Raw genomic sequence first — 19,314 nt, forward strand, 5'->3', positions numbered from 1 at the left:
AGGCCTCGGCATGGGTGTGAGAGAAAGGCCTGCTCCAGGCGGGGCCCGAGCACGAGTCCTCTTACCGAACTGTTCTGGCACTGGACGCTGGAACTGTTGAAGCGCAGGGCGGGGACCCGGTGGACAGCCCCCTGGATGTTGAGGACACATTCATAGCCTCGCTGGCCCGACTGCGGCTGGGGCAGGTTTCGAGCCTTAAGCGTGATTGGCTTTACCTCCCCGACTGGTATCAGGATTTCCTCCGTGGGCACCAGCTGGGGACAGTCCTGGGGAGCAAGCAGAGAGGTCCCGTCTGTCCTGGCTGACACCTTTCTACTCACCTGAGCCGGGGCAGGGGACGGGACCCGGATGCCCAACCAGACCCTCTCGGGGCCGGGTGGGCTGCCCGCGAGATGGCTGTACCTCATCTCAAGGGCATGGGGAGTCAGCAGGGAAAATAAAATCTATCTCTTAGCTCCCGGGGCTTCGATATTGTCATTCCCCAGCCCACAAGTTGTCCCGGATCTGGTGTGCATGTTACAATTTAGGAATTAATTTCCAAGCGCCGGTGTGGCAGGCTGTGGATTTTATCTCCCGCCACAGAGGATAAAAGAGGCCCCTGTGTGTCCCTGTCCCCAACCTGGAACCCCCGCCTCCCGGTTTCATCCTTTCCCGGGCTCCTGTCCCTCATGCATTGTCCGGCCCGAGGCATTCTGTTATCGGCAGCCTCAGCTTCTCGGCTCCGACTGAGTCGGCCTTTCCAGGAGGGGGACCAGCCCTCCCGGCAATGCTCTAAACACTTGCTCTGGCTTTTTATCTCATTTCATTACCAGGCCCTGCGTGAAAGCCATGTTGCTTCGGAAAACAAAACCGAAAAAAGAAAGTCTTGGTGGGGAGGGGCTGTGGGAAGGACCATGAGAGACCACGAATTGGGAAAGCGGGATCGATTTTCCTGAGCTTTACGGCTACGTGTTGCTTCTCGCCTGAAGGTCACACTGTCACCTTCCCACAGTTCGGACCCCTTGCCCACTCTCTCCCTCTTGAGGAAGACAGAGCCCAGCAGTCTCTGGCAGGGAGGACGGTGAGGGCCCAGTCACCTCCACATGCAATCACTTCCTGTCTCCAGGGACCAACCAGGGAAATTCTTGAAGAAGCACCTGGTTCCCCACCCCCTTCCCCTCTACGGTGCTTCTCAGAGGGAGCATTTGGGAACACGTGGGGGTTGATGGAGCTCTCCTGCCAAGGGTGCCATTGGCATTTAGTGCCCTGCTCAGAACTGCCCGCAAGGTGTGGGACAGAAAAAGTGTCCCTGTCCCGTTGCTAGAGGCTATTCCTAGTAGGAAGCCTTTCTTTACACAAGCAGTGTTGAGCAATGGACAGTTCAGCTATGGGATTGGAAGGCCTGCTGGACCACAGATGGGGCTGAGGCAGTTGCTTCTCTTCTCAGGGCCTCAGGTACAAGCCCTCTCCACCTGGCCTCTGCCTCCTTCTTACCCTGTAAGAAGGTCCTCGTGCAGCCTGCTCCAGTCACATGGGACTTCAGATGAGTTTTGAGAGACAGTGTCCCTGACTCATGGGCCTCTGGTCCTTTGAAGATGCTTTTCTCTCCATTAGAACCACTCACTACCACCTCCTGGCCCTCTTTGTCCTCCCGGACCTCGCCTCAGCCTCTCTGTAGCTGAATGCCTCTTAATTAGCCTTCAAGTTCAGCTCCGCGGCTCCTTTTCTGGAAAGCTGTCCCTGACCCTTTCCCCGCCCTGGCCTTCTGGGTGGGTTACGAGTAGTCTCCCATGATGGAGTTTTGCCCTCAGAATTGCAACATCTTGTTAACTTGTATTCCTCCCTGGTGTGTGAGCCCCGAGGAGATCAGACTACATTTTACTCGCCTCAGATGATAAGATCTCAAACTTTTCTTTCTACCTCCAGCTTCCTAGATTCTTCAGAGATGAGGGGAAAGCCTTGCCTTCTGAACACCAAGAGACCTGAGAAGGAGTTTGATTCCCAAAGCTTGGGTTAGACATGGCCGCCGTTTCTGGAGTCACATGATTACTAAGTGGACACGTCCAAATCTAGTAAGGAGTCCTCAGAATTTATGAAAAGCTGGGGCAATTTTCCACAGACACTTCTCTGGGAGGACCTGGATGAACTTCTGGGGTCACTGGTGCCCTCCCTCACCTGTAGGCTAACTGCATGTGAGGATGCCAAGCGGGCGAGGTTGCTACAAGAGACAGGATCATAAGGCAAGCCCAGAGCAGATGGGTCCCTGTCGAGAAGCCAGTCAGTCAAGCTGCCAACTCATAAACTTGCTCTTTACTGCACTTTCACTTTCATGCCCTGAGGGCATTCTTGACAGAGTCTTTCATATATTTATAGCCAAGAAAAAAAATGAACACCACTCTAGGGAAATCCAGGCATCCCCTGGAAAAGGAGATACTTCTTATTGGTGGCTAACAAATCCCTGTCACGTCTAATAAATTAGAATTTTAATTTAGACTAGAAAAAAGGCTGAGGCATAATGAGGTGTGTGTGTGTGTGTGTGTGTGTGTGTGTGTATCTGTGACAGAGACTGAGCTCAGAGAACAAATTCAAATTTCACCAGCAAGGTCTTAAAGATGTGTTTTTGGAAGTAGAATGTCTTGGGTTAGTAAACAAGATTGTAGAATTCTTTTAACTTTGACAAATATGCACATATATAATATATGTATTTATAGACACGTTTATTGTATTGTATACATATTTACATATAATATACACACACATGGGTGGGCACCTCCTCATCTTTTTTGTCTGGGCTAAGTCTGGTCCAACCTGGAGGTTGGAGAATCTTTTTTATTTTTGTGTTAAAATTTTTTTAATGTTCATTTTTGAGAGAGAGAGAGAGAGAGAAAGAGAGAAAGTGTGCATGAGTGTGCAGGTGGGGGAGGGGCAGAGAGAGAAGGGGACACAGAATCCAACTCAGCTCCAGGCTCTGAGCCATCAGCACAGAGCCCGACTCGGGGCTGGAACTCACCAGCTGTGAGATCACGACCTGAGCCAAAGTCAGGCGCTTAACTGACTGAGCCACCCAGGTGCCCCTGGAGTTGGAGAATCTTAAGAAGACACTTTATGAGTACTCTTGGGAGTTTTTTGTTTGCTTGTTTCTTTTTTAAAGGGATTCTAAAATTTTACAGAAGATACCCATGGTCTGCTGTTTCAGACCTTCTGGGAGTAAATTGAAAGACAATGATTAGGGGCTTCCCAAATGCCTATACAGGTTCCAAAACTGCCTCAGTAGAAAACAGATGTCTTATCTTTTGTTTGTTTTTGGCTATTTCCCTGAGGCCAGACAGAGTGGGATTCTTTCTCTTCTTCTCTAGGGCAAAGGAAAAAAAAGGGGTTGGGACCAAGTTATACTCTTTTCTTCTTGGAAAACAAGGGTAGATGCAGAACCCTTGGGTTATGAATGGTTCTGGTGAATGTATTAACGAGGAAGCAGTGAGTCCTGGGTAGCAATGGCAGAAGGGAAGGCTGATGGCAGGTGTGGGAAAGCCAGCAGCCCAGAAAACCGCCAAGTTGTGGGAACTTCAACGGCTCGGGGCCTTGGGGAAGGCGATGGGTTTCATCAGATACAATGAGGCCACTTCTATCCTGATTGCTTCTGTGAGCATGCGCGTGCACGCACACACGCGTGCACACACACACACACACACACACACACACACACACACTTCCTGTCCTAAGAAGAGAGCACATCATCACATTATTCCTTTTCTGCAGGGTGTTACTACTGTTGTCAGTGTTGTTAAAATGCCCATTGCTACTGCTGGTCCTCACTGTCGTTAGGTCATCTTACTCCTCTGTCTCTCAGCCAACTGGCAACAGGATCACCTCCTTGGCAGCAATTTGAGTTTCTGTCAGGATGAATAGATGTCCTCTTTGGGAACATCCCAGGGGTGGGGGTAGGCGGGGGAGGAGGAGCCATGGCTACGTAGGACCCTGGCGTGGGAGCCCCGTGAGCCTTGCCACCGCATCGCCCCCTCTGTTTAGTTGTGCTTCTCCGGCTTGGGGCGCGGGGGACCCTTCGGCCCTCGGAAACGACTTCTCCCATGTGGAAATGGCATTATCTTCACCCACTGGACTTCAAAGAGAGAGAGCAGCCAGTATCCCGGGAAGCTAATCGGATTTATTTGGTTCTATCTTTCCCCGGGGACAGGGCGTAAAGAAGATATTTATGTATCTACATCTCACTAGGCCTGGTTTAGCCATGGAGAGAGATGAGCTTTTAAAGCTGAAAGCCATACATACTCCTGTGCACACCCGCTTGCTAACAGCATGTCACAGCTTGATCCAGCCCAGGGAGGCAGAGATTTGGGGGGCCCCATCAGAGATCGACTGTGCTCTGAGCAGTGGGAAGGTCTGGCTCATAACCTTAAAAGAGCTCAAGAGACTGAATTTCAGTGCGACTGAAATTCAGCTTCCTCATCGATAAAATGGGGCCAGTCATACCCAACAACCCTCGACTGCATGAAAGAGGCATATGACCGTACGTTGTAGGGGCGCCTGGGTGGCTCAGTTGGTTAAATGTCCCACTTCGGCTCAGGTCATGATCTCACCATTCGTGAGTTCGAGCCCCGCGTCGGGCTCTGTGCTGACAGCTCAGAGCCTGGAGCCTGCTTCAGATTCTGTGTCTCCCTCTCTCTCTGCCCTCCCCCGCTCATGCTTTCTCTCTCTCTCAAAAATAAACATTAAAAAATTTTTAAAAATTAAAAAAAAAGAAAGTATGCTGTAAACAGCAATCAACTGGGTTAACACCATTAATACTACTGCTTATTTCTTGTGTGTGTGTGTGTGTGTGTGTGTGTGTGTGTGTGTATGTGTTGTATATGTAAATGCAGTATCAGAGGACTTCAACTTATCCAGGGTCAACTTGGGGACATACATTCTGAGTCATGGCGTCTGCATTTATCTGATGACCTTAAGACAATTGTTTAATTTATCTAAACCTCAGTTTATTAATCTGTAATAGAATCCATTTCATAGAGTAGGTTAAATGAGAATGTGTGTGTGTGTGTGTGTGTGTGTGTGTGTGTGTGTGTGTGTTGTATATGTAAATGCAGTATCAGAGGACTTCAATTTATCCAGGGTCAACTTGGGGACATACATTCTGAGTCATGGCGTCTGCATTTATCTGATGACCTTAAGACAATTGTTTAATTTATCTAAACCTCAGTTTATTAATCTGTAATAGAATCCATTTCATAGAGTAGGTTAAATGAGAATGTGTGTGTGTGTGTGTGTGTGTGTGTATACATTTTTTTTTAAATTAGGTACTTTATTGTCAAGCCTAAGTGTGGACTTGGTCCCTCTGACCTCTGGAAACAGCAGGCAGATTGACCTCAACGTGCTGGCTGGCTGTGTGTCTAGAAGTGGGACAACTGACCCATCTTCCATGGGTAGTTTCTCCATCTGTGAAGGTGGATTTGCACCAGCTGCACACCCTGAACCCTCATGACCAAATAGCACAAAGCCAAATCGGGATCCTGCCGGCAAGTGTGGCCATGGAGAGAGACAAGGAAGCTAACCGGCTCTGGTTTTCTGCAGAAAGCGTGCTGTACTCAGCTCTTTTGGATGCCTGAGTTCTCTGTAGCCTTGGGCAAAAAAACCCTAAATTTTTAGCATCTTGGTTACTACATATGTCAAATATGAATTATGGGACACCACAGGTCTGTTTCAAGAATCAATTGAGATGCTGTACGTCAGTGACTCTCAATCTTTAGACTCATTGGGGAGGGGGCCCAAGAAATTGAATTTCTAACAAGCACTCAGGTGCAGGATGCTGCTGCTGGCCCCCTGCGCTGACATAGACGCTTTGAGACCTCTTGTCACACGTGAGAGAGTTACAAACATGTGTACATTAATGTTGCTCTCTAGATCAATGGAGCTAATTGGTTAGATATTGTTTCTAGGAAGTACACAGACAAAATTTTGATTTTTGGATTCACCGTTAGGGGGCTCTTACTGGAAGTATCAAAGAGATATTCTAGGGCTCTCAAAGAGGCAGTTCATGGATTTCCAGTCCCCAGAACAATCTAACGACGTCCGATTGGACTCTTAATACAGCAAGAAACACCGCCCCGCACCCCCCCAAGCTGGATACGTGCACCTTAGCCGTCCTCTGCATTTTCAGGAGTGGAATTCTCCAGAAGCAGAGCTTTGGACAGAAAAGAGTAGGGCCTGGGAGCTAGTTGTTGGGAAGGGATGTGTGAATGGCTGTGGCCAAGAGCCTCAGCAGTATTCAAGGCAGCTGAGGAAGTGGCCCTCACAAGCTTGCTGGGAATGCACACTGCTCGTCTTTCCTGAGTGAAGTTAGGAGCCGGCTGCAGACCAGGCTTCCATCACCGGGCCTCCAGACGGCCGATCCCAGGGCCCACGTCAGGGGCTGGCGCACATCAGCAGTAAGAGAATGGCAGCCCAGTCCCATCCCACTAAGCAGAGGTGGGAGGTGAGGAAGGGACAAAGGGCACCTCTTCCCCAGAAGCCACAGACATTCGGGAAAGTGAAACTGAAAGGCGGTGGGAAGTCTTTGGGTTCGCCCCCAGGGTTCTTTGAATATTAACTCACTCCTGAGTTGCCTGGTGGCAACCGCTTCTCTCAGGTCCAGCTTTCTGGAACATCGGAGTCTCTCCCCCGTGGCTGAGAGGGAACCGTGTTCCAGTGACTTCTAAAGGGCATGAGGGAGGCCGGCATGTTTCCAATTAGCCTTCTGGCTTCCACACCCCGGCAGAGTTTATTTGTCCTGCTCCTTAAGCCATTCCCCCTGCCCTTATTCCAGCTGCAGGCCGCTTTCAGGCTTGGCTTTGGGTTTCTCTCAGCCCGAGGGGGAGCCCCTGGGAGACAATGAAACAGCTGCTCTCTCTTGTCTAGACCTGCACTTCACTCTTTCTCTCTCTCTCTCTCTCTCTGTGTTTTGTGGTCTGCCTCGCCTTTTTTTTATTAAGGAACTCAGAAGCGTAGAAGCGGCCCACATGAAGCTCAGTTTCCGAGACTCTTTATCACCATCTCCGCACTGCCAGGCCTTTGCCTCTGAGCAGCCCCGGCTGTGGTTTCTGCCGTTCCTCGTCTGCCCCGCCTCCCTTCGCCATTCTTCGGCTGACTCCCAAGCTGGGGGACCACCCTCCACTCCGTACCCTCGGCCCTTGGGCCGTTTCCTCTGAATGAGAAGATTGGCCCGAAAGCAGTTCCATACTCTTGCAGAATCCCAGGGCTGGGATTAATTTCCAGTGTCCACTAAGACCAGATTAGTGCTTTCAGGTCAGATACATCAAAGCACACCAACTGGCTGCGGGGAGATCTTTTTCTGAAAGGTTTTCAGGGCACTAGATAACTGGTTCCAGCACGCTAGGGACACTAGAGGATGGCCTGTCTTCAATACCACCTGTGGACCCCCTCTATGTTTCTCTCTTTCAAGACCGGCAAATTCCATTTTTCCGGCTGAATAGAACACATATTATTTCAGACACTGAGCAGAATTCACGGCCATGGGTGTGTGTGTTTGAGAAATGGGTCAAGGCCTACTATTATTTAATTTGCTTAGCTTTTTGAGGTATAATTGACAAACAACATGGTAAGATATGTAAACGTATATGTCATGACGATCTGATATGTGTACATTAAGGCTGACTTTCTTATGTTTATTCAGAGAAGGAACTAGCACTGCGGTCAAGACTCGGAGACACGTAAGACTCTATTTCTTGACATCTTGGACACGTAGATCCAAGGAACCCTTCCTATCAATGGCATTTGGGCAAAGCGGTCATTCCTTCCTTCCTTCTTTCACCCATGCATTCTGCAAACATTCCCTGAAGACAGTGAGGATTTAAAGATTAGGTACAGCCCTTGCCTTCAAGGAGCTTCTAGTCTAGTGCAAGAGGGCCACGTGTATACAAAGAGTATAGTAGAGTATGAAAGTGCTACACTGTCCCTTATTGACATTGGCAGGTTTTCTAAACGGTGGAAGAAGAGGGGAATTGCACATGTATACACACCCGTGCGATTTGCACGAATACTAGGTCTTTATAGTCATTCAAACCCCACCAGCTGTCAACGTCCAAGTCAACGTCAGTGAATAACTGGATGTGATATTCATGGAAAGACAGGCAATTTGATATTTCACTGTGTGAATAACAAAGGTAGGTCGGGCTCTAGGGATGGAACACTGCCTGTATGATAAACTGGGACTTTTAGCAAGGCCTGGTTCTTTCCACCAGCTGAATCTCCTTCTCTTTCTATAAGGCCACCCACCCAGTCATACATCAGAGTCAAAGAATCATTGAAATTTAGACTTGGAAGAGAGGTTGGCATGAAAGAATGGTTGAGAGTGAATGTTCTATTGAACTGGACTATGTCTGCAGCCAAGCAAAGGGCTTAGACTCAAAGAATAAATGCCATTCACTGCACTCTTCTGGACAATGGAGTCTGGTTGGTCGGATATGTCCCCTTAGCTTTCAGCCTCAACCCTCAGTTCCCCTCAAGCCTTTGAATGTAAAGAATCTTAAGAGTCTAGAAGATACAGCCTCTTTCTCTGCCTCTGGGGTATTTTCTGCCACTTTTTTTTTTTTTTTTTTTTTTTGAGTTTTATAATAACGTGGTTTTCTAACATGTAGAATCTCCAGGAAGAAGACCAAGATGGGTCAGGGCAAGGAGATGGCCAAGCCATGGGACTGCCCATCTGAAAAGGGAGGGCCACTCAGCTTTACTGGGAACGTCACATGCCAAAGTGAGCCTTGCTTACCTCTGAAATGTTGATCCGGCCCTCCTGGAAGGAGCAGGTGGTGGGGTCATGGGTGCAGAGGTTCCGGTACTTGCACCAATGACAGCGGAAGGCGCTGTTGACACAAGACAGGCACCTGCAAGGATGGAGAAAGTAAGGGGCAAAGAGAAGGGATCAGACAGGGAAGGTAAGGGTGCCAGGTAGCCCATGGGTCATGATGGAAGGCTGTTCTCCTAGTCTCTCTCTCAGGAGGGTTGATTTGTGGGGGCATCCTCCAGCACTGAGAACTGTGCATTCTCCCTTGAAGGCATTCATAGGAGCAGAAAATTGGAAGGAAAAAAGGAATCCAAAGTGGAAATAACGTAACTTATGAAGCAATGATATGCTAGAACTGGCCTGCATTAGCTCATGACAGCTGGTTATTTACATTTTCAGGAATTTTGCAAGTGGGTTGGCATCATGTTAGCAGCTTGAAACCAGCCATGGGCAGAGTATTTACACCGTAGACATCGGAAAATGCTGCATACTGGGTCCCCCCCACCCCCCAATTGCTAGCAGTGGAACATTTATCAGCCTACCACCACTTACAGGAGAACAGCTTATAATACAGAAAAGCACCGGGATAGAAACTGGGCAGATAGGATTCCAGTGTTGCCACTGCCACTGGGGTCACCTTGAGTAAGTCACTTCACTTTATGCACTGGAATTTCTTCATCCATCTGTCATAAAACTTTCCTGTCTGCTCCACAGGGCTGTTTAGCATCAAACAAGATAATGTGTAGGAAATGGTTTTGAAAGGTACAATGTTAAATGTGAGCGTTATTTTCAAATGCGTAAATTACCTGTGATTTTAAGCTCTTAAATCACTTTCGAGTGTTAACAACTAGTTCAGTCACCTGTGTTTCTGGGCTTTGGGGGAGTTGACGATATTAAGTGGTAATTTTGTACCACTCTCCAAGTAGCCAGGCATAGGTATGTGGCCATATGTGTGTGGTTGATCAATTTCTTGCCAGGGTGAGCGCTTCTTTCGTCTGGTTTCTCCTGAGGCTGTGTGTATTATGCTGGCTGTGTATGACCCACCCATTACAAGAGAGTTGGGTTTTGTAGGGGTCTTCCTGCTCCTTGTCAGCTCCCCTGGTCTAGCCTTCCACAACTAGACCAACCTGGAAAGGACACCGCTGGGTCTGCAATCTGGCGCCACCTGGTGGGTGCTGTCTAGATTTGGGCCGATGGGTGTCCATCCAGGGGGTGACTGGCTAATATGCCACCCTATTGTGGGTGCATTAGCCCAATGACACCTCATCTTCTCCATGCCGATCAGTTTCATCCCCTTCTGGAAATGCCCAAAGTTATTTTGTTTCTGACTTAGGCCAGATTGCCCGGTTCTTGCTAACGTGCTGTGCTTCAGCAAGTAAATAATGAAAATGGACAGAGAATGATGAGAGGGGTTGCAGGCTCTTCTACTTGTGATTTTGTGATCCTTGCTGTAGCACTTATCCCCTCGGGGCCTTAGTTTACCATATTAAAAGCAGAGGGTTGAACTTGATTCTGTGACTTTTTGCTACGAATGCCAGGAGCAGAGAAGGGTAAGACACATAGTGTTTGGGGTAAAATGGAATCTTTGCTGTCCAGGAGATCTGCTTTTTTCTTTTTCTTTCTTTTCTTTTTTTTTTTTTTTGGCTAAAACTTGCTGCCTATGACTGCATTTCTGTTGCCATAGCAATACAAAGTGGTGACATCACAGCAAACAGCCATGGAAATGAGGGTGCTTCTCACAAACAATGAATTCCATCACCGCTGTGTTGGAGTTTGAGAAGGCGGTTGGGAGTTTCTTTCTCCAAGATGCTTGCATTTCCCCTCCAAACTGGGTTAGCTGGGATTGGGACGCAGTGGTCAGTGGGCGACTGTTCTTCAGCTTCAATACTTACTGCCCTGCACCCCCCACCCCCCCAGGCCATTTTTACCACTTGTCCTGTTGATCTCGGCACAGCTATTGACTTGTCCCGATGGGGCTCAGCTGTGTCTCCTCCCTTAACTACTGCAGGGACCCTAAAACTCCAAGTAGATGATTCTCATCATCAAAATCAAGATCAGAGGAGGGGAGAGACTAAGGAGGACTGGCTCATTTGTCTATGTTAATGGCTAATGATCCCTTTTGGGCTTAGCCGCAAACAGGCCCTCTTCCCACGTGGACTGCTGAACTCCTCATGTCCACTGCCGGGACCCCACAGACTTGACACCTTGGAGTTACATAGACCTCAGGTTGTTCCTGTTCTGGGGAATGGAAAAGAGGGTCCATGGAATATTCCCAATTATTGCTCTGCTTGGTATGGAATTGTTGCTTGATCTCTCTCTTTGTGGAATGGCCATGGTCACTGGTCCAGTGGCCTTTACGTGGCCCTATTATAGAGACCTGTTTCCCTCTTTTTAAATTAAGTAGCATACAAGTTCCCAGTTTGTATGGAAGGAGCCTCAGTTTTTCTTCCAGAGAAGATTGTTAGAAGCTAAATATGGGTCTTTCTTCCTGCACAGCTGCAGAATCTCATACCTTGTGGGCATCCACCGCTGGAGATAGCTGGTGAGGTCAGCTGGGCTCTATCAAGCCCTTCTGGAGGCTGCTGGTTTGGTCTGGTTACCCTCTCCTCTTTAAAAAGTTGAAGGCTAGGGGTGCCTGGGTGGCTCAGTTGGTTAAGCGTCTGACTTTGGCTCAGGTCATGATCTCACAGTCCATGAGTTCGAGCCCCGCGTCAGGCTTCTGTGCCGACAGCTCAGGGCCTGGAGCCTGCTTCAGATTCTGTGTCCCCCTCTTTCTCTCTGCACCTCCCCCCCTCGCACTCGATCTCTCTCTCAAAAAATAAGTAAACATTAAAACAATTTAAAAATTTGAAGGCTGGATTTGGACCACAGTGGAGTTAAAGTCTCCTCTCCCCTCCCAGCCTGGGGTCATTACATCACATCCTTCTCTAGGGGTAGCTGTGTGCGTAGCTGCCTCTTAATGAGTCCCTCTCGACTTGGTCGTGGAGGATGTGTCTAAACTCCATCCACTGTCCATCTCCGCGCTCAAAGCTACCACCCGCTGGTCTGAAATAGAGAAATTTTCTTACGATCCTTGGGCCATGACCACTGCCTTTCTCTTCACACTTTGTTCTTACTGTCCTGGCTTGAGAACTGGGGGAAGGGTGGTTGGGGAGCCAGGCATGGGGGTCTGCATGAGATCAGAGGCCGTGGAGAGTGAATGCCATTCCATTGACTCTCACTGAATGAGGCAGACAGAACTGAGGGCCTGGGGGGGAGACTGGGAGGTGAATACAACCCGGTTCCAGCTTGGAGAAACGCCACACCCACAGCCAGGCCCAGAGTGAGACTCCCGGTAAGTACTTACAGTTGGTGGGCGCTGCAGTTGTAGAACTTGAACTCAGTGCTGACAAACATCTTCCCTGTCTCCTTGGATCTCAGCTGCAGCTCTAGCCCAAACCAGTCTGGGGTGGGGGGGGGGGGCGGGGAGAAAGGAGAAGGTAGCAATCTGGGGGCCCAGTGGAGAATCTGGGTATAATCCATTAAGCCACTGCAGGGCTCTCTTGGGGCACGACGCTGCCTGAGTTGTCTTTGGTCCCAAGAGAGTCCCTTTGGTCCTGCTGAGACACCCATCACGGAGGCCCAGACTGCCCCACACCCCCTCTTAGGGAAAACAGGATGAGTCCGATCCCACAGAACCCCTTGCTTTTGCTGAGGCATGTTCAGTTACTGAAAGCCTTTCAGAAATATTAGGCCAGAGCCCCTCAAGCCCCCAGTGCCATGGGGAGAACCCCGCTGAAAATCACTGGCTGCAGCCCTCGGAGGGAAGTCTGGAAACACTCTCGGCTCACTGTGCAGACTTAGCCCAAATGGGAGCAGGGGATTTCCTTCTTCCGGAATTTCACTTCGGGGCATGACAAGCAGCTTTCAAACTCAAACGAGTTATATCATAAGCCCGTATTAGGGTCTGCAATATGAAGACGAGGTCAGGCAACTTTTGTGCTGGTACTCACCACCCCCCATCCCCTGTGCCCTGTACTCTTGGCCGTTCTGGTAAGGGCAGTCCCTGGCATGTGACTCTCATGGCACACGCTTCTTACCTTGATCCAGAGGGATGACAGGGACATCCTTGGGCCCCGGTGAGATGCAGATGACCTGGCTCCCAGACACCTGTCCGTCCACCTCTGTCAGGTTCCCAAAGGCACAGGAGATGCCCGCAGACAGGTCTGGAGCATCACTCACAACCAGGCTGAGCTGTGGGAGGAGCAAAGAGGCCGAGGATCAAAGAGATGATGCCGCAGGAAGAGACCCAGGGGCTCAGGAGACCTGGCCCTGCCGTGGCCGGGTGCTCACTAATCTCCCCAGACCTCATCTGTTAAGGCAAGACACTGGTCCAGGTGATCTTCCGGCTTTGACACGGAACAGTTACAGCAGCCCTGCCAGCAGTCAATGGTCTTTATTAACATCATTATTAGTTTATCTTTCAATCTTGCCCCGCATCAGAAAGGACTGAGTGAGGGGCACTGGAGGGAAAGTTACCACAGTCCATCTCGGACCCTCATCATTCTGACATGAAACTGTGAAACTGGAAAGCAGGTCATGAGCTGAGCCCTTTACAAACAAGTCTTAACACTGGTTTACCAATCTGGAGGTTTACCACGTTGGGGGAGGACAGCCTAGCTGTTATTCAGGGGCTGCTTATCAGGTCGGTGGGGGTCCTAGGAGCTTCTGCTTCTCTGTACCCCCCTACCCTGGGTGCTCTGCTCACAGACAGCACCCCTCGAGTAGGGCAGTGGCTCCACAGGGAGCTGTGGGGGTCAGAGAAAGCAAGGGACTCGGACACCAGCCTCTCGGAGGATGTCTGCTGCTGTCTACGGGTTCCAATGATCTAGGCCAGCCCCTCCCAGCCTTTGCAAGTTTGAGTGCCCTCCTCGGAAGCGTAACAATTCCTCAGACTGCCAGAAATGAGTTTGTTCTCAATGACCACAATAGAACATCTAAGCGGTATTTGAAACAACAGGTAAAGGATCTGAAGACCGGCTTCCTCTAGCAACAGGGAGTGGCCACAAGGGTTCATGGGGACAATACCCCCGCCACCCCCGCGGTGGCCTCCAAGTTGGGAGCCACTAGGTAGGTCTCCCTTTGTCTTCCTACCAACACCTGGCTGCATTTATTTGCAGTGGTTTCTTAGCACAATGAGTGTCACCTAGCCTCTCCAGGCATTTGTTTGCTGCTGAATCGCTGCCCCAGTTTCGTTTCCATGGGGCCAGAGACTTAGGTACAAACTCCCCTATTTGTTCCCTCAGCTCCATGGGAGCCAAAACCTCCTGGTGGGGATGAATGAACAGAAACCTTGGAAGGTTCATTAACTAATTAACATCCGTAAACGCTCATAAAACCTTCAGAAGGAAATGATCGTGCAGGGCCTGAGGACATGAAATATTTTGGGTTGTACCTCGACAGGTGGTTAAGGGCTATTTTATTCTCTTTAATATTCTCTTTAAGTGCATACTGGGCTGTGAATTAAGTCTCAGTCTCTTTGTCTCTGTCTCTCCTCTCTCTCTCTCTCTCTCTCACACACACACACACACACACACACACACACACAACTCTAAGGTCTCTGTGAAAAATGGTAGGTGGAGGAAGGTAAATACAGCCTACAGTGAAGAAAAATGCGTTATTTCGTATCGGGTTGCACCATATCGTAGCTGTTTGTTACTAAATGCAACATCTAGATTTACAAAACAGATCAACGGGTGATGAGTTTGCAGGGAGTGTGGAGAGGGGCTGTGCCCTTTACATTAAGAGTTATCATAGGGTTTCTCCAAACACAACGTTTCCTTGGAGCCTTTAAAGTGTGCTCCAGTCACCGACACACGTGCAAGTGTTAAAGGAACACACGCACACACGGAAAGGCGCTCTGTGCCTGTCCCCTCCACGAGCTCCCTAGGTAGGACGAGTTACTTACCAGGCGGCTGTGTTCAGACACTGAGATGCTGCTGGGATGCACCTCGAGGCTCATGCACTGGCTGATGCTGGCGGCAAATCGATTCGGTTCCCAGGCCCGCTGGCACTTGTCCCTGCGGGAGCACCTGCCGTACACACAGATTCACAAGAGGTCAGGCCACGGAGACCCATCTGTTTGGTTCCACTGTCCCCTGGGGGGTTGTAAGAGGGGTTTGCTGCTCTGAGGCTTGTGGCTTGTCTTCTCATTATGCTTTTCACTTACCCCAGAGGGCTTGGGTGACTCCCAGATGGTCCTGATGGCAGTTAAACACAGACTAAGAGGAAGTGGGATTAACTCTCAATACAGGAGGTACGATTTTGGCATAAAGAATAGCTCCTGACAGATAGTATCTTTATAGGATGTTCGGTGAGCAACGGTGGGACATTTGGGGAATGTGAGAATTAGCACACAAGAGGCTAAGGATATGAGCTTTGGAGCCAGTTTGCCTGGATTCTACCCCCTCCCCCCCAGATCAACTGCATACTAGCTGTGTCCTTTTGGGCAAGTTACTTAGTCTCTCCGAGCCTCAGTTTCCTCAACTATAAAATGGTGAGGATAGTGACATTACCCTACCTCATAGGGCTATTATAAGGATTAAATCAGTTAGTACTTAGAAAATGGGTTTTAGGCCCTTATGATAATAATAATAATGATGATGACTCTTCGTGTTATTATTCTACTCCAAAAAAATGGAAAAATCTGGACAAGTCTTAGCTGTATCGGGCGGTGCACATGTGATCTTGGGGCTGGATTAATGGCTCTCTGAAGGCAGGGACCATGTTTTATTCATTGAGGTATTCTACCTGTCACATGGTATATTTTAAATAAATATTTGCGGTGTGCAATAATGCCTGGAGACAGAGACACAGGCCAGGAGTGTCAGCCAGGGCTGCCTCTGTCAGAAAGCCGTGTGGCCATTTCTCCCGACAGCTTCATCCCTGGCTGGAGGCTCTCTGCCCAGTGTGGCAGGTGGGCATGGTGACGCCTGCACGCAGGAGCGTCAGGCTGTCACCGGTGTCACATGGGAACACGCTGTCGGGCCCGGTGCTTCTCCAACCAAGTAGCCACCGAGATACAAGATGCCACAATCCCACAATCTGGCACTGATTCCCACCAAACTCCCCGCCCCCGCCCAAGCCCCTCCCCTCTTCCTTTCCAGGCACATAATGGATCTAAATATGAATGCTGTCAAAGAAAAGAATTATTGAGGTTTAAGTGAATCCTTAAGATAGCTCTAAAGTGAGCTCTTGACTGGAGCCTTTATCTCATTGACTCACTGAAATGGCTCTTTTTTATCATACTATTTATGGCAACAGTCCTAACAGAGATAAATAGCCTTGGAGACAATAACAGACTTGCAAGAGCAAGGCATACAGAAGAGACAGGAAGGTTTCAAATCCCCCCAGACCCAGAGCCTCTTCAGCAATCTCCCTCGGCCTCTGCCTCCGATCAAGTCCAGCGGGTGGGCCTGGGAACTAGAATGGGCCCATCGTCTGCTTCCCGTTACCTAGGCCGGCCGCCAGTGGCAGGTGGGAGGGCACTGCGGGGGCGTGGGTGACCGTGAAAAAGATCTAAGGGGAGAAAGCTCTGGAAAGAGACAGGAAGAAGCTTGTTCCGGAGTGCTCCTGGTAAGCAGAGGTGCCAGAAGAGATGTGCCCATAGGTGGGAGGGACTGATTGTCTGCCACAGGTAGAGGACAGAGGAAATCACAGGGAATCCTGATGTGGCTCGGCCCTTCTAGAAGCCACAGCCTACCCAGACAGGAGCATGACAGGGGTGGTGTGCGGCCACCGGGAGACTCAGGCACTGTGGTAGATCAGTGGCCTCCGGCACAGGCTGGGGAGCACGGTTGTCCGTGCTGTTGAATAAATGATGATCCCCCATCTGTAAAGGGATGTGTTCTGTGTGACAAGTGCACCGGCACAGAAGTGGGGAGGGCCAGGCAGGGGGCAGGGTGCGGATGGTGTGGCTGCACGCCCACAGCACAGGGAGAGGACAGGTAGTCTAGGACACTTCCACAGAGCGGGGGCAGCTGGCAGGTTCTCTGGAGGAATCAACCCTGCTGGTGGGAGATTCAGCTGGCTGGCAGCTCGGCCTCACGGAGGGGAAACAGTTTTAGTCGCCTTTGCCACTCCTGGGGCGTCGGAATCTGTACCACTTGTCTGACCTGAATGGTGACTCCCTCACTGCCTGGGTTCTGGTGAGAGCATCGTGTGAGTGTGTGTGTGTGTGTGTGTGTGTGTGTGCGCGTGCGCGCGCGAAACTTCTGGAGGAGTCTCTTACCTCCAAACCCAAGCAGGGAACCCAGTATTTGTGGGCTCAAATCCAGTCCGGATTTTGCATCTGTGAGGCGCCCGCTTCCCTCCCTCCCTCCGTAGCCCTCGCAACACCTGCTGCAGAGGCTGGAAGCCAAGAGCTATTGTGCAGGACCCTGAACTCTGGCCCCCCGCCTCCGCCTCCACCCCAAACCCGGCACATTTCATGGAGATGCTTTGCTGGCTGGCACGAAGCCACAGAGCTTCCAGCTCCATTGGGGAACAGAATTCCTGGCCAGCTCCCGCCTTTGGGTTGTCACCCTATTCCCTCCCTGGGGGCTCTTGGAATTAGGAAGTTCAAGTGTGGTTTTGCATTTCTATGGAGCTGGGATTCTACCGGCAGGGATGCTTCTGAATAGGGGTGTGAGGCAAGTTAGAGTGAGGTGCAGACTTCTCAAAATCTTGAATTAATGAGGCCAGAAGGGTCCTCCCAGAGGTTCAGAGCTCATGATAACTATTTTGATTCGGAGAGCCTATTCTGGGCTTCCGTATTTCCAAAACATTTATTATTTCATTGAATCCTCATGGTTTACCTTCCAGGTAGGCATTATTCCTATTCAGCGCCGGGAAAGTGGAGGCCCAGGGCGGTCAGTGCAGCATGCACAGACACACAGCGGCGCGCTGGAATCCGGGTTCCCCCACCCTAGCGCACTGCCATCTGCACGCTGACGGCAGGAGGCACCTCGTTCAGGGTGCACCGAGGAGGTCCTCGGGGGTTCTCCACCCGCCCTCGTGAGTTCTGCCCGTACCACTACCCTTCCCCGTGTTGACAAGGTGCAGCTTCAGAGAAGCCAGGAGGGCAGAACTCGGACATGAAAGCAAGGCAAAGGCACTAACACTGGGAAGGAAGGACCCCCCGCCCTTGGCCTCTCTTCCTGCTCTCCAACCTCGATGAGAATTACTGGAAATTCCCCTCTCCCCGCGCAAGCCACTGTCACAGCCTCATCAACCCTCCCAGGAAAGCACCTGGTGGGCTACACCCCGGGCCCTTTTTCAGAACGCTCCCCAACTTACATGTTGTGCAAAGCACACCAGCCGCAGTGAGGGTCCCCCGAGCTCAGACACTCCCCACAGGTCGTGTACTGTTCACAGGACTCCACGGGGACCCTGGTGATCTGGCAGAGAGACGAAAGAGAGCACGGTTAGATCAGGTAGGGATGACACCTACCCACACCTGCAAGGTCACTGCCCCGAAAGAGGTGACGCTAGGGGATAAATCGATGGCCGTTCTGTGTTCTCATCTGTGTGCCTGGTGCGGGGCGGGCGGGGGGGCGGGGCGTGTGTTTCTGGGGCGGAAGACGCAAGGCTGCTTCTTGCCATCGCCAGAGGCAGCAGCAAATCGTCCTGCGTCCTTCTGCCTGCCACCAAAGTCCTTCTGCCTGCCACCCAAGTCCGTGCGGGAAATGGGCTTGCGGTAAGTGCTGAAAATGGTTAACTCTGCTGAAAGCCTATTGAGTGCCACCAACTTGTCTCTGAAGGGCTTTCAGCTGGGCTTGGGCTGAGACATCCTGCCCGCACAGAAAAATGTATAAAGGGAGAGAAGGAGAAACTTTTCCTATCAAATAATATTCATTGCATGGCAGTCTCTTTACAGCCAACCAAACATACCACCTGGATCCAATTATCCCATTCTCTGATGTCTGCATTCAGTTTTTCTAGTAAATCTCGCATCCTTTGAAAAGGCTGGCTACATGGGAACATCCGCGGAGATGAGCTGCCTGCCTGATTCCGCCTTGCTGGGGAAAGTGACAATTTACCGACCAAGCCCCTGTCCCCCCACTCCAAGGGTGTAGCCCCAGCGAACTCTTGCCAGCTTCCCCAACAGGGACTTGAGCCAGGCCTGTTTGGACCGGGCACCTCCACCTGTCCAGCGTGTGTGACACTCAGGCCAGGTAAGGGGGCCAGAGGACAGAAGTCCTCCATTTGTCACGCTAAGTACCACCCCTGGCTGGGGCAGCAGGGCTGCTGGGCTGCGAAAACCACTGGCCGGGCTGGGGATGGGTTGTCCTCTGTTGGGGTACAGAGGTCCCCCCCCACCGGATGCGTGACCTCAAGTACAAATGCGAGCCAGTGTCCTATCGCACGGTGCTCTGCCTCTGGCAGAGGGGCAGAGGATCTGCGAAGGCACTTTCACAGCATCATCCTGAGAGGCTTGGGATACATCTAACGTGCTTATCTAGCAAATGTTTATCAGAAGTCATTAGTGGGAGGCTCGGGTGCCAGGTGAGAGAGAAGTGCCAACCATCAGG

General features: G+C 50.6%; 1 protein-coding gene across 3 annotated transcripts in view; it reads right to left on the minus strand.

The window, feature by feature from the left end:
* PLXNA2 (plexin A2) overlaps window positions 1-19,314 on the minus strand; it is a 206,575-nt gene that overhangs the window by 54,616 nt on the left and 132,645 nt on the right. For 2 of the 3 annotated variants that reach the window (XM_053909121.1, XM_053909122.1), the window contains exons 3-8: window positions 18,080-18,180; window positions 14,712-14,835; window positions 12,844-12,997; window positions 12,111-12,207; window positions 8,750-8,864; window positions 66-266 (exon numbers count right to left, since the gene is read on the minus strand). In XM_053909121.1, coding sequence (XP_053765096.1) covers window positions 66-266; window positions 8,750-8,864; window positions 12,111-12,207; window positions 12,844-12,997; window positions 14,712-14,835; window positions 18,080-18,180 — 792 coding nt within the window. Of the gene's footprint in view, window positions 1-65; window positions 267-8,749; window positions 8,865-12,110; window positions 12,208-12,843; window positions 12,998-14,711; window positions 14,836-18,079; window positions 18,181-19,314 lie in introns of those variants that run through there. The other variant, XR_008424621.1, reaches the window with a different exon arrangement.

The sequence above is a fragment of the Panthera pardus genome, unplaced genomic scaffold (genome assembly GCF_024362965.1).
Source record: "Panthera pardus isolate Hobbes unplaced genomic scaffold, ASM2436296v1 HiC_scaffold_21, whole genome shotgun sequence".
Lineage (NCBI taxonomy): Eukaryota > Metazoa > Chordata > Mammalia > Carnivora > Felidae > Panthera > Panthera pardus.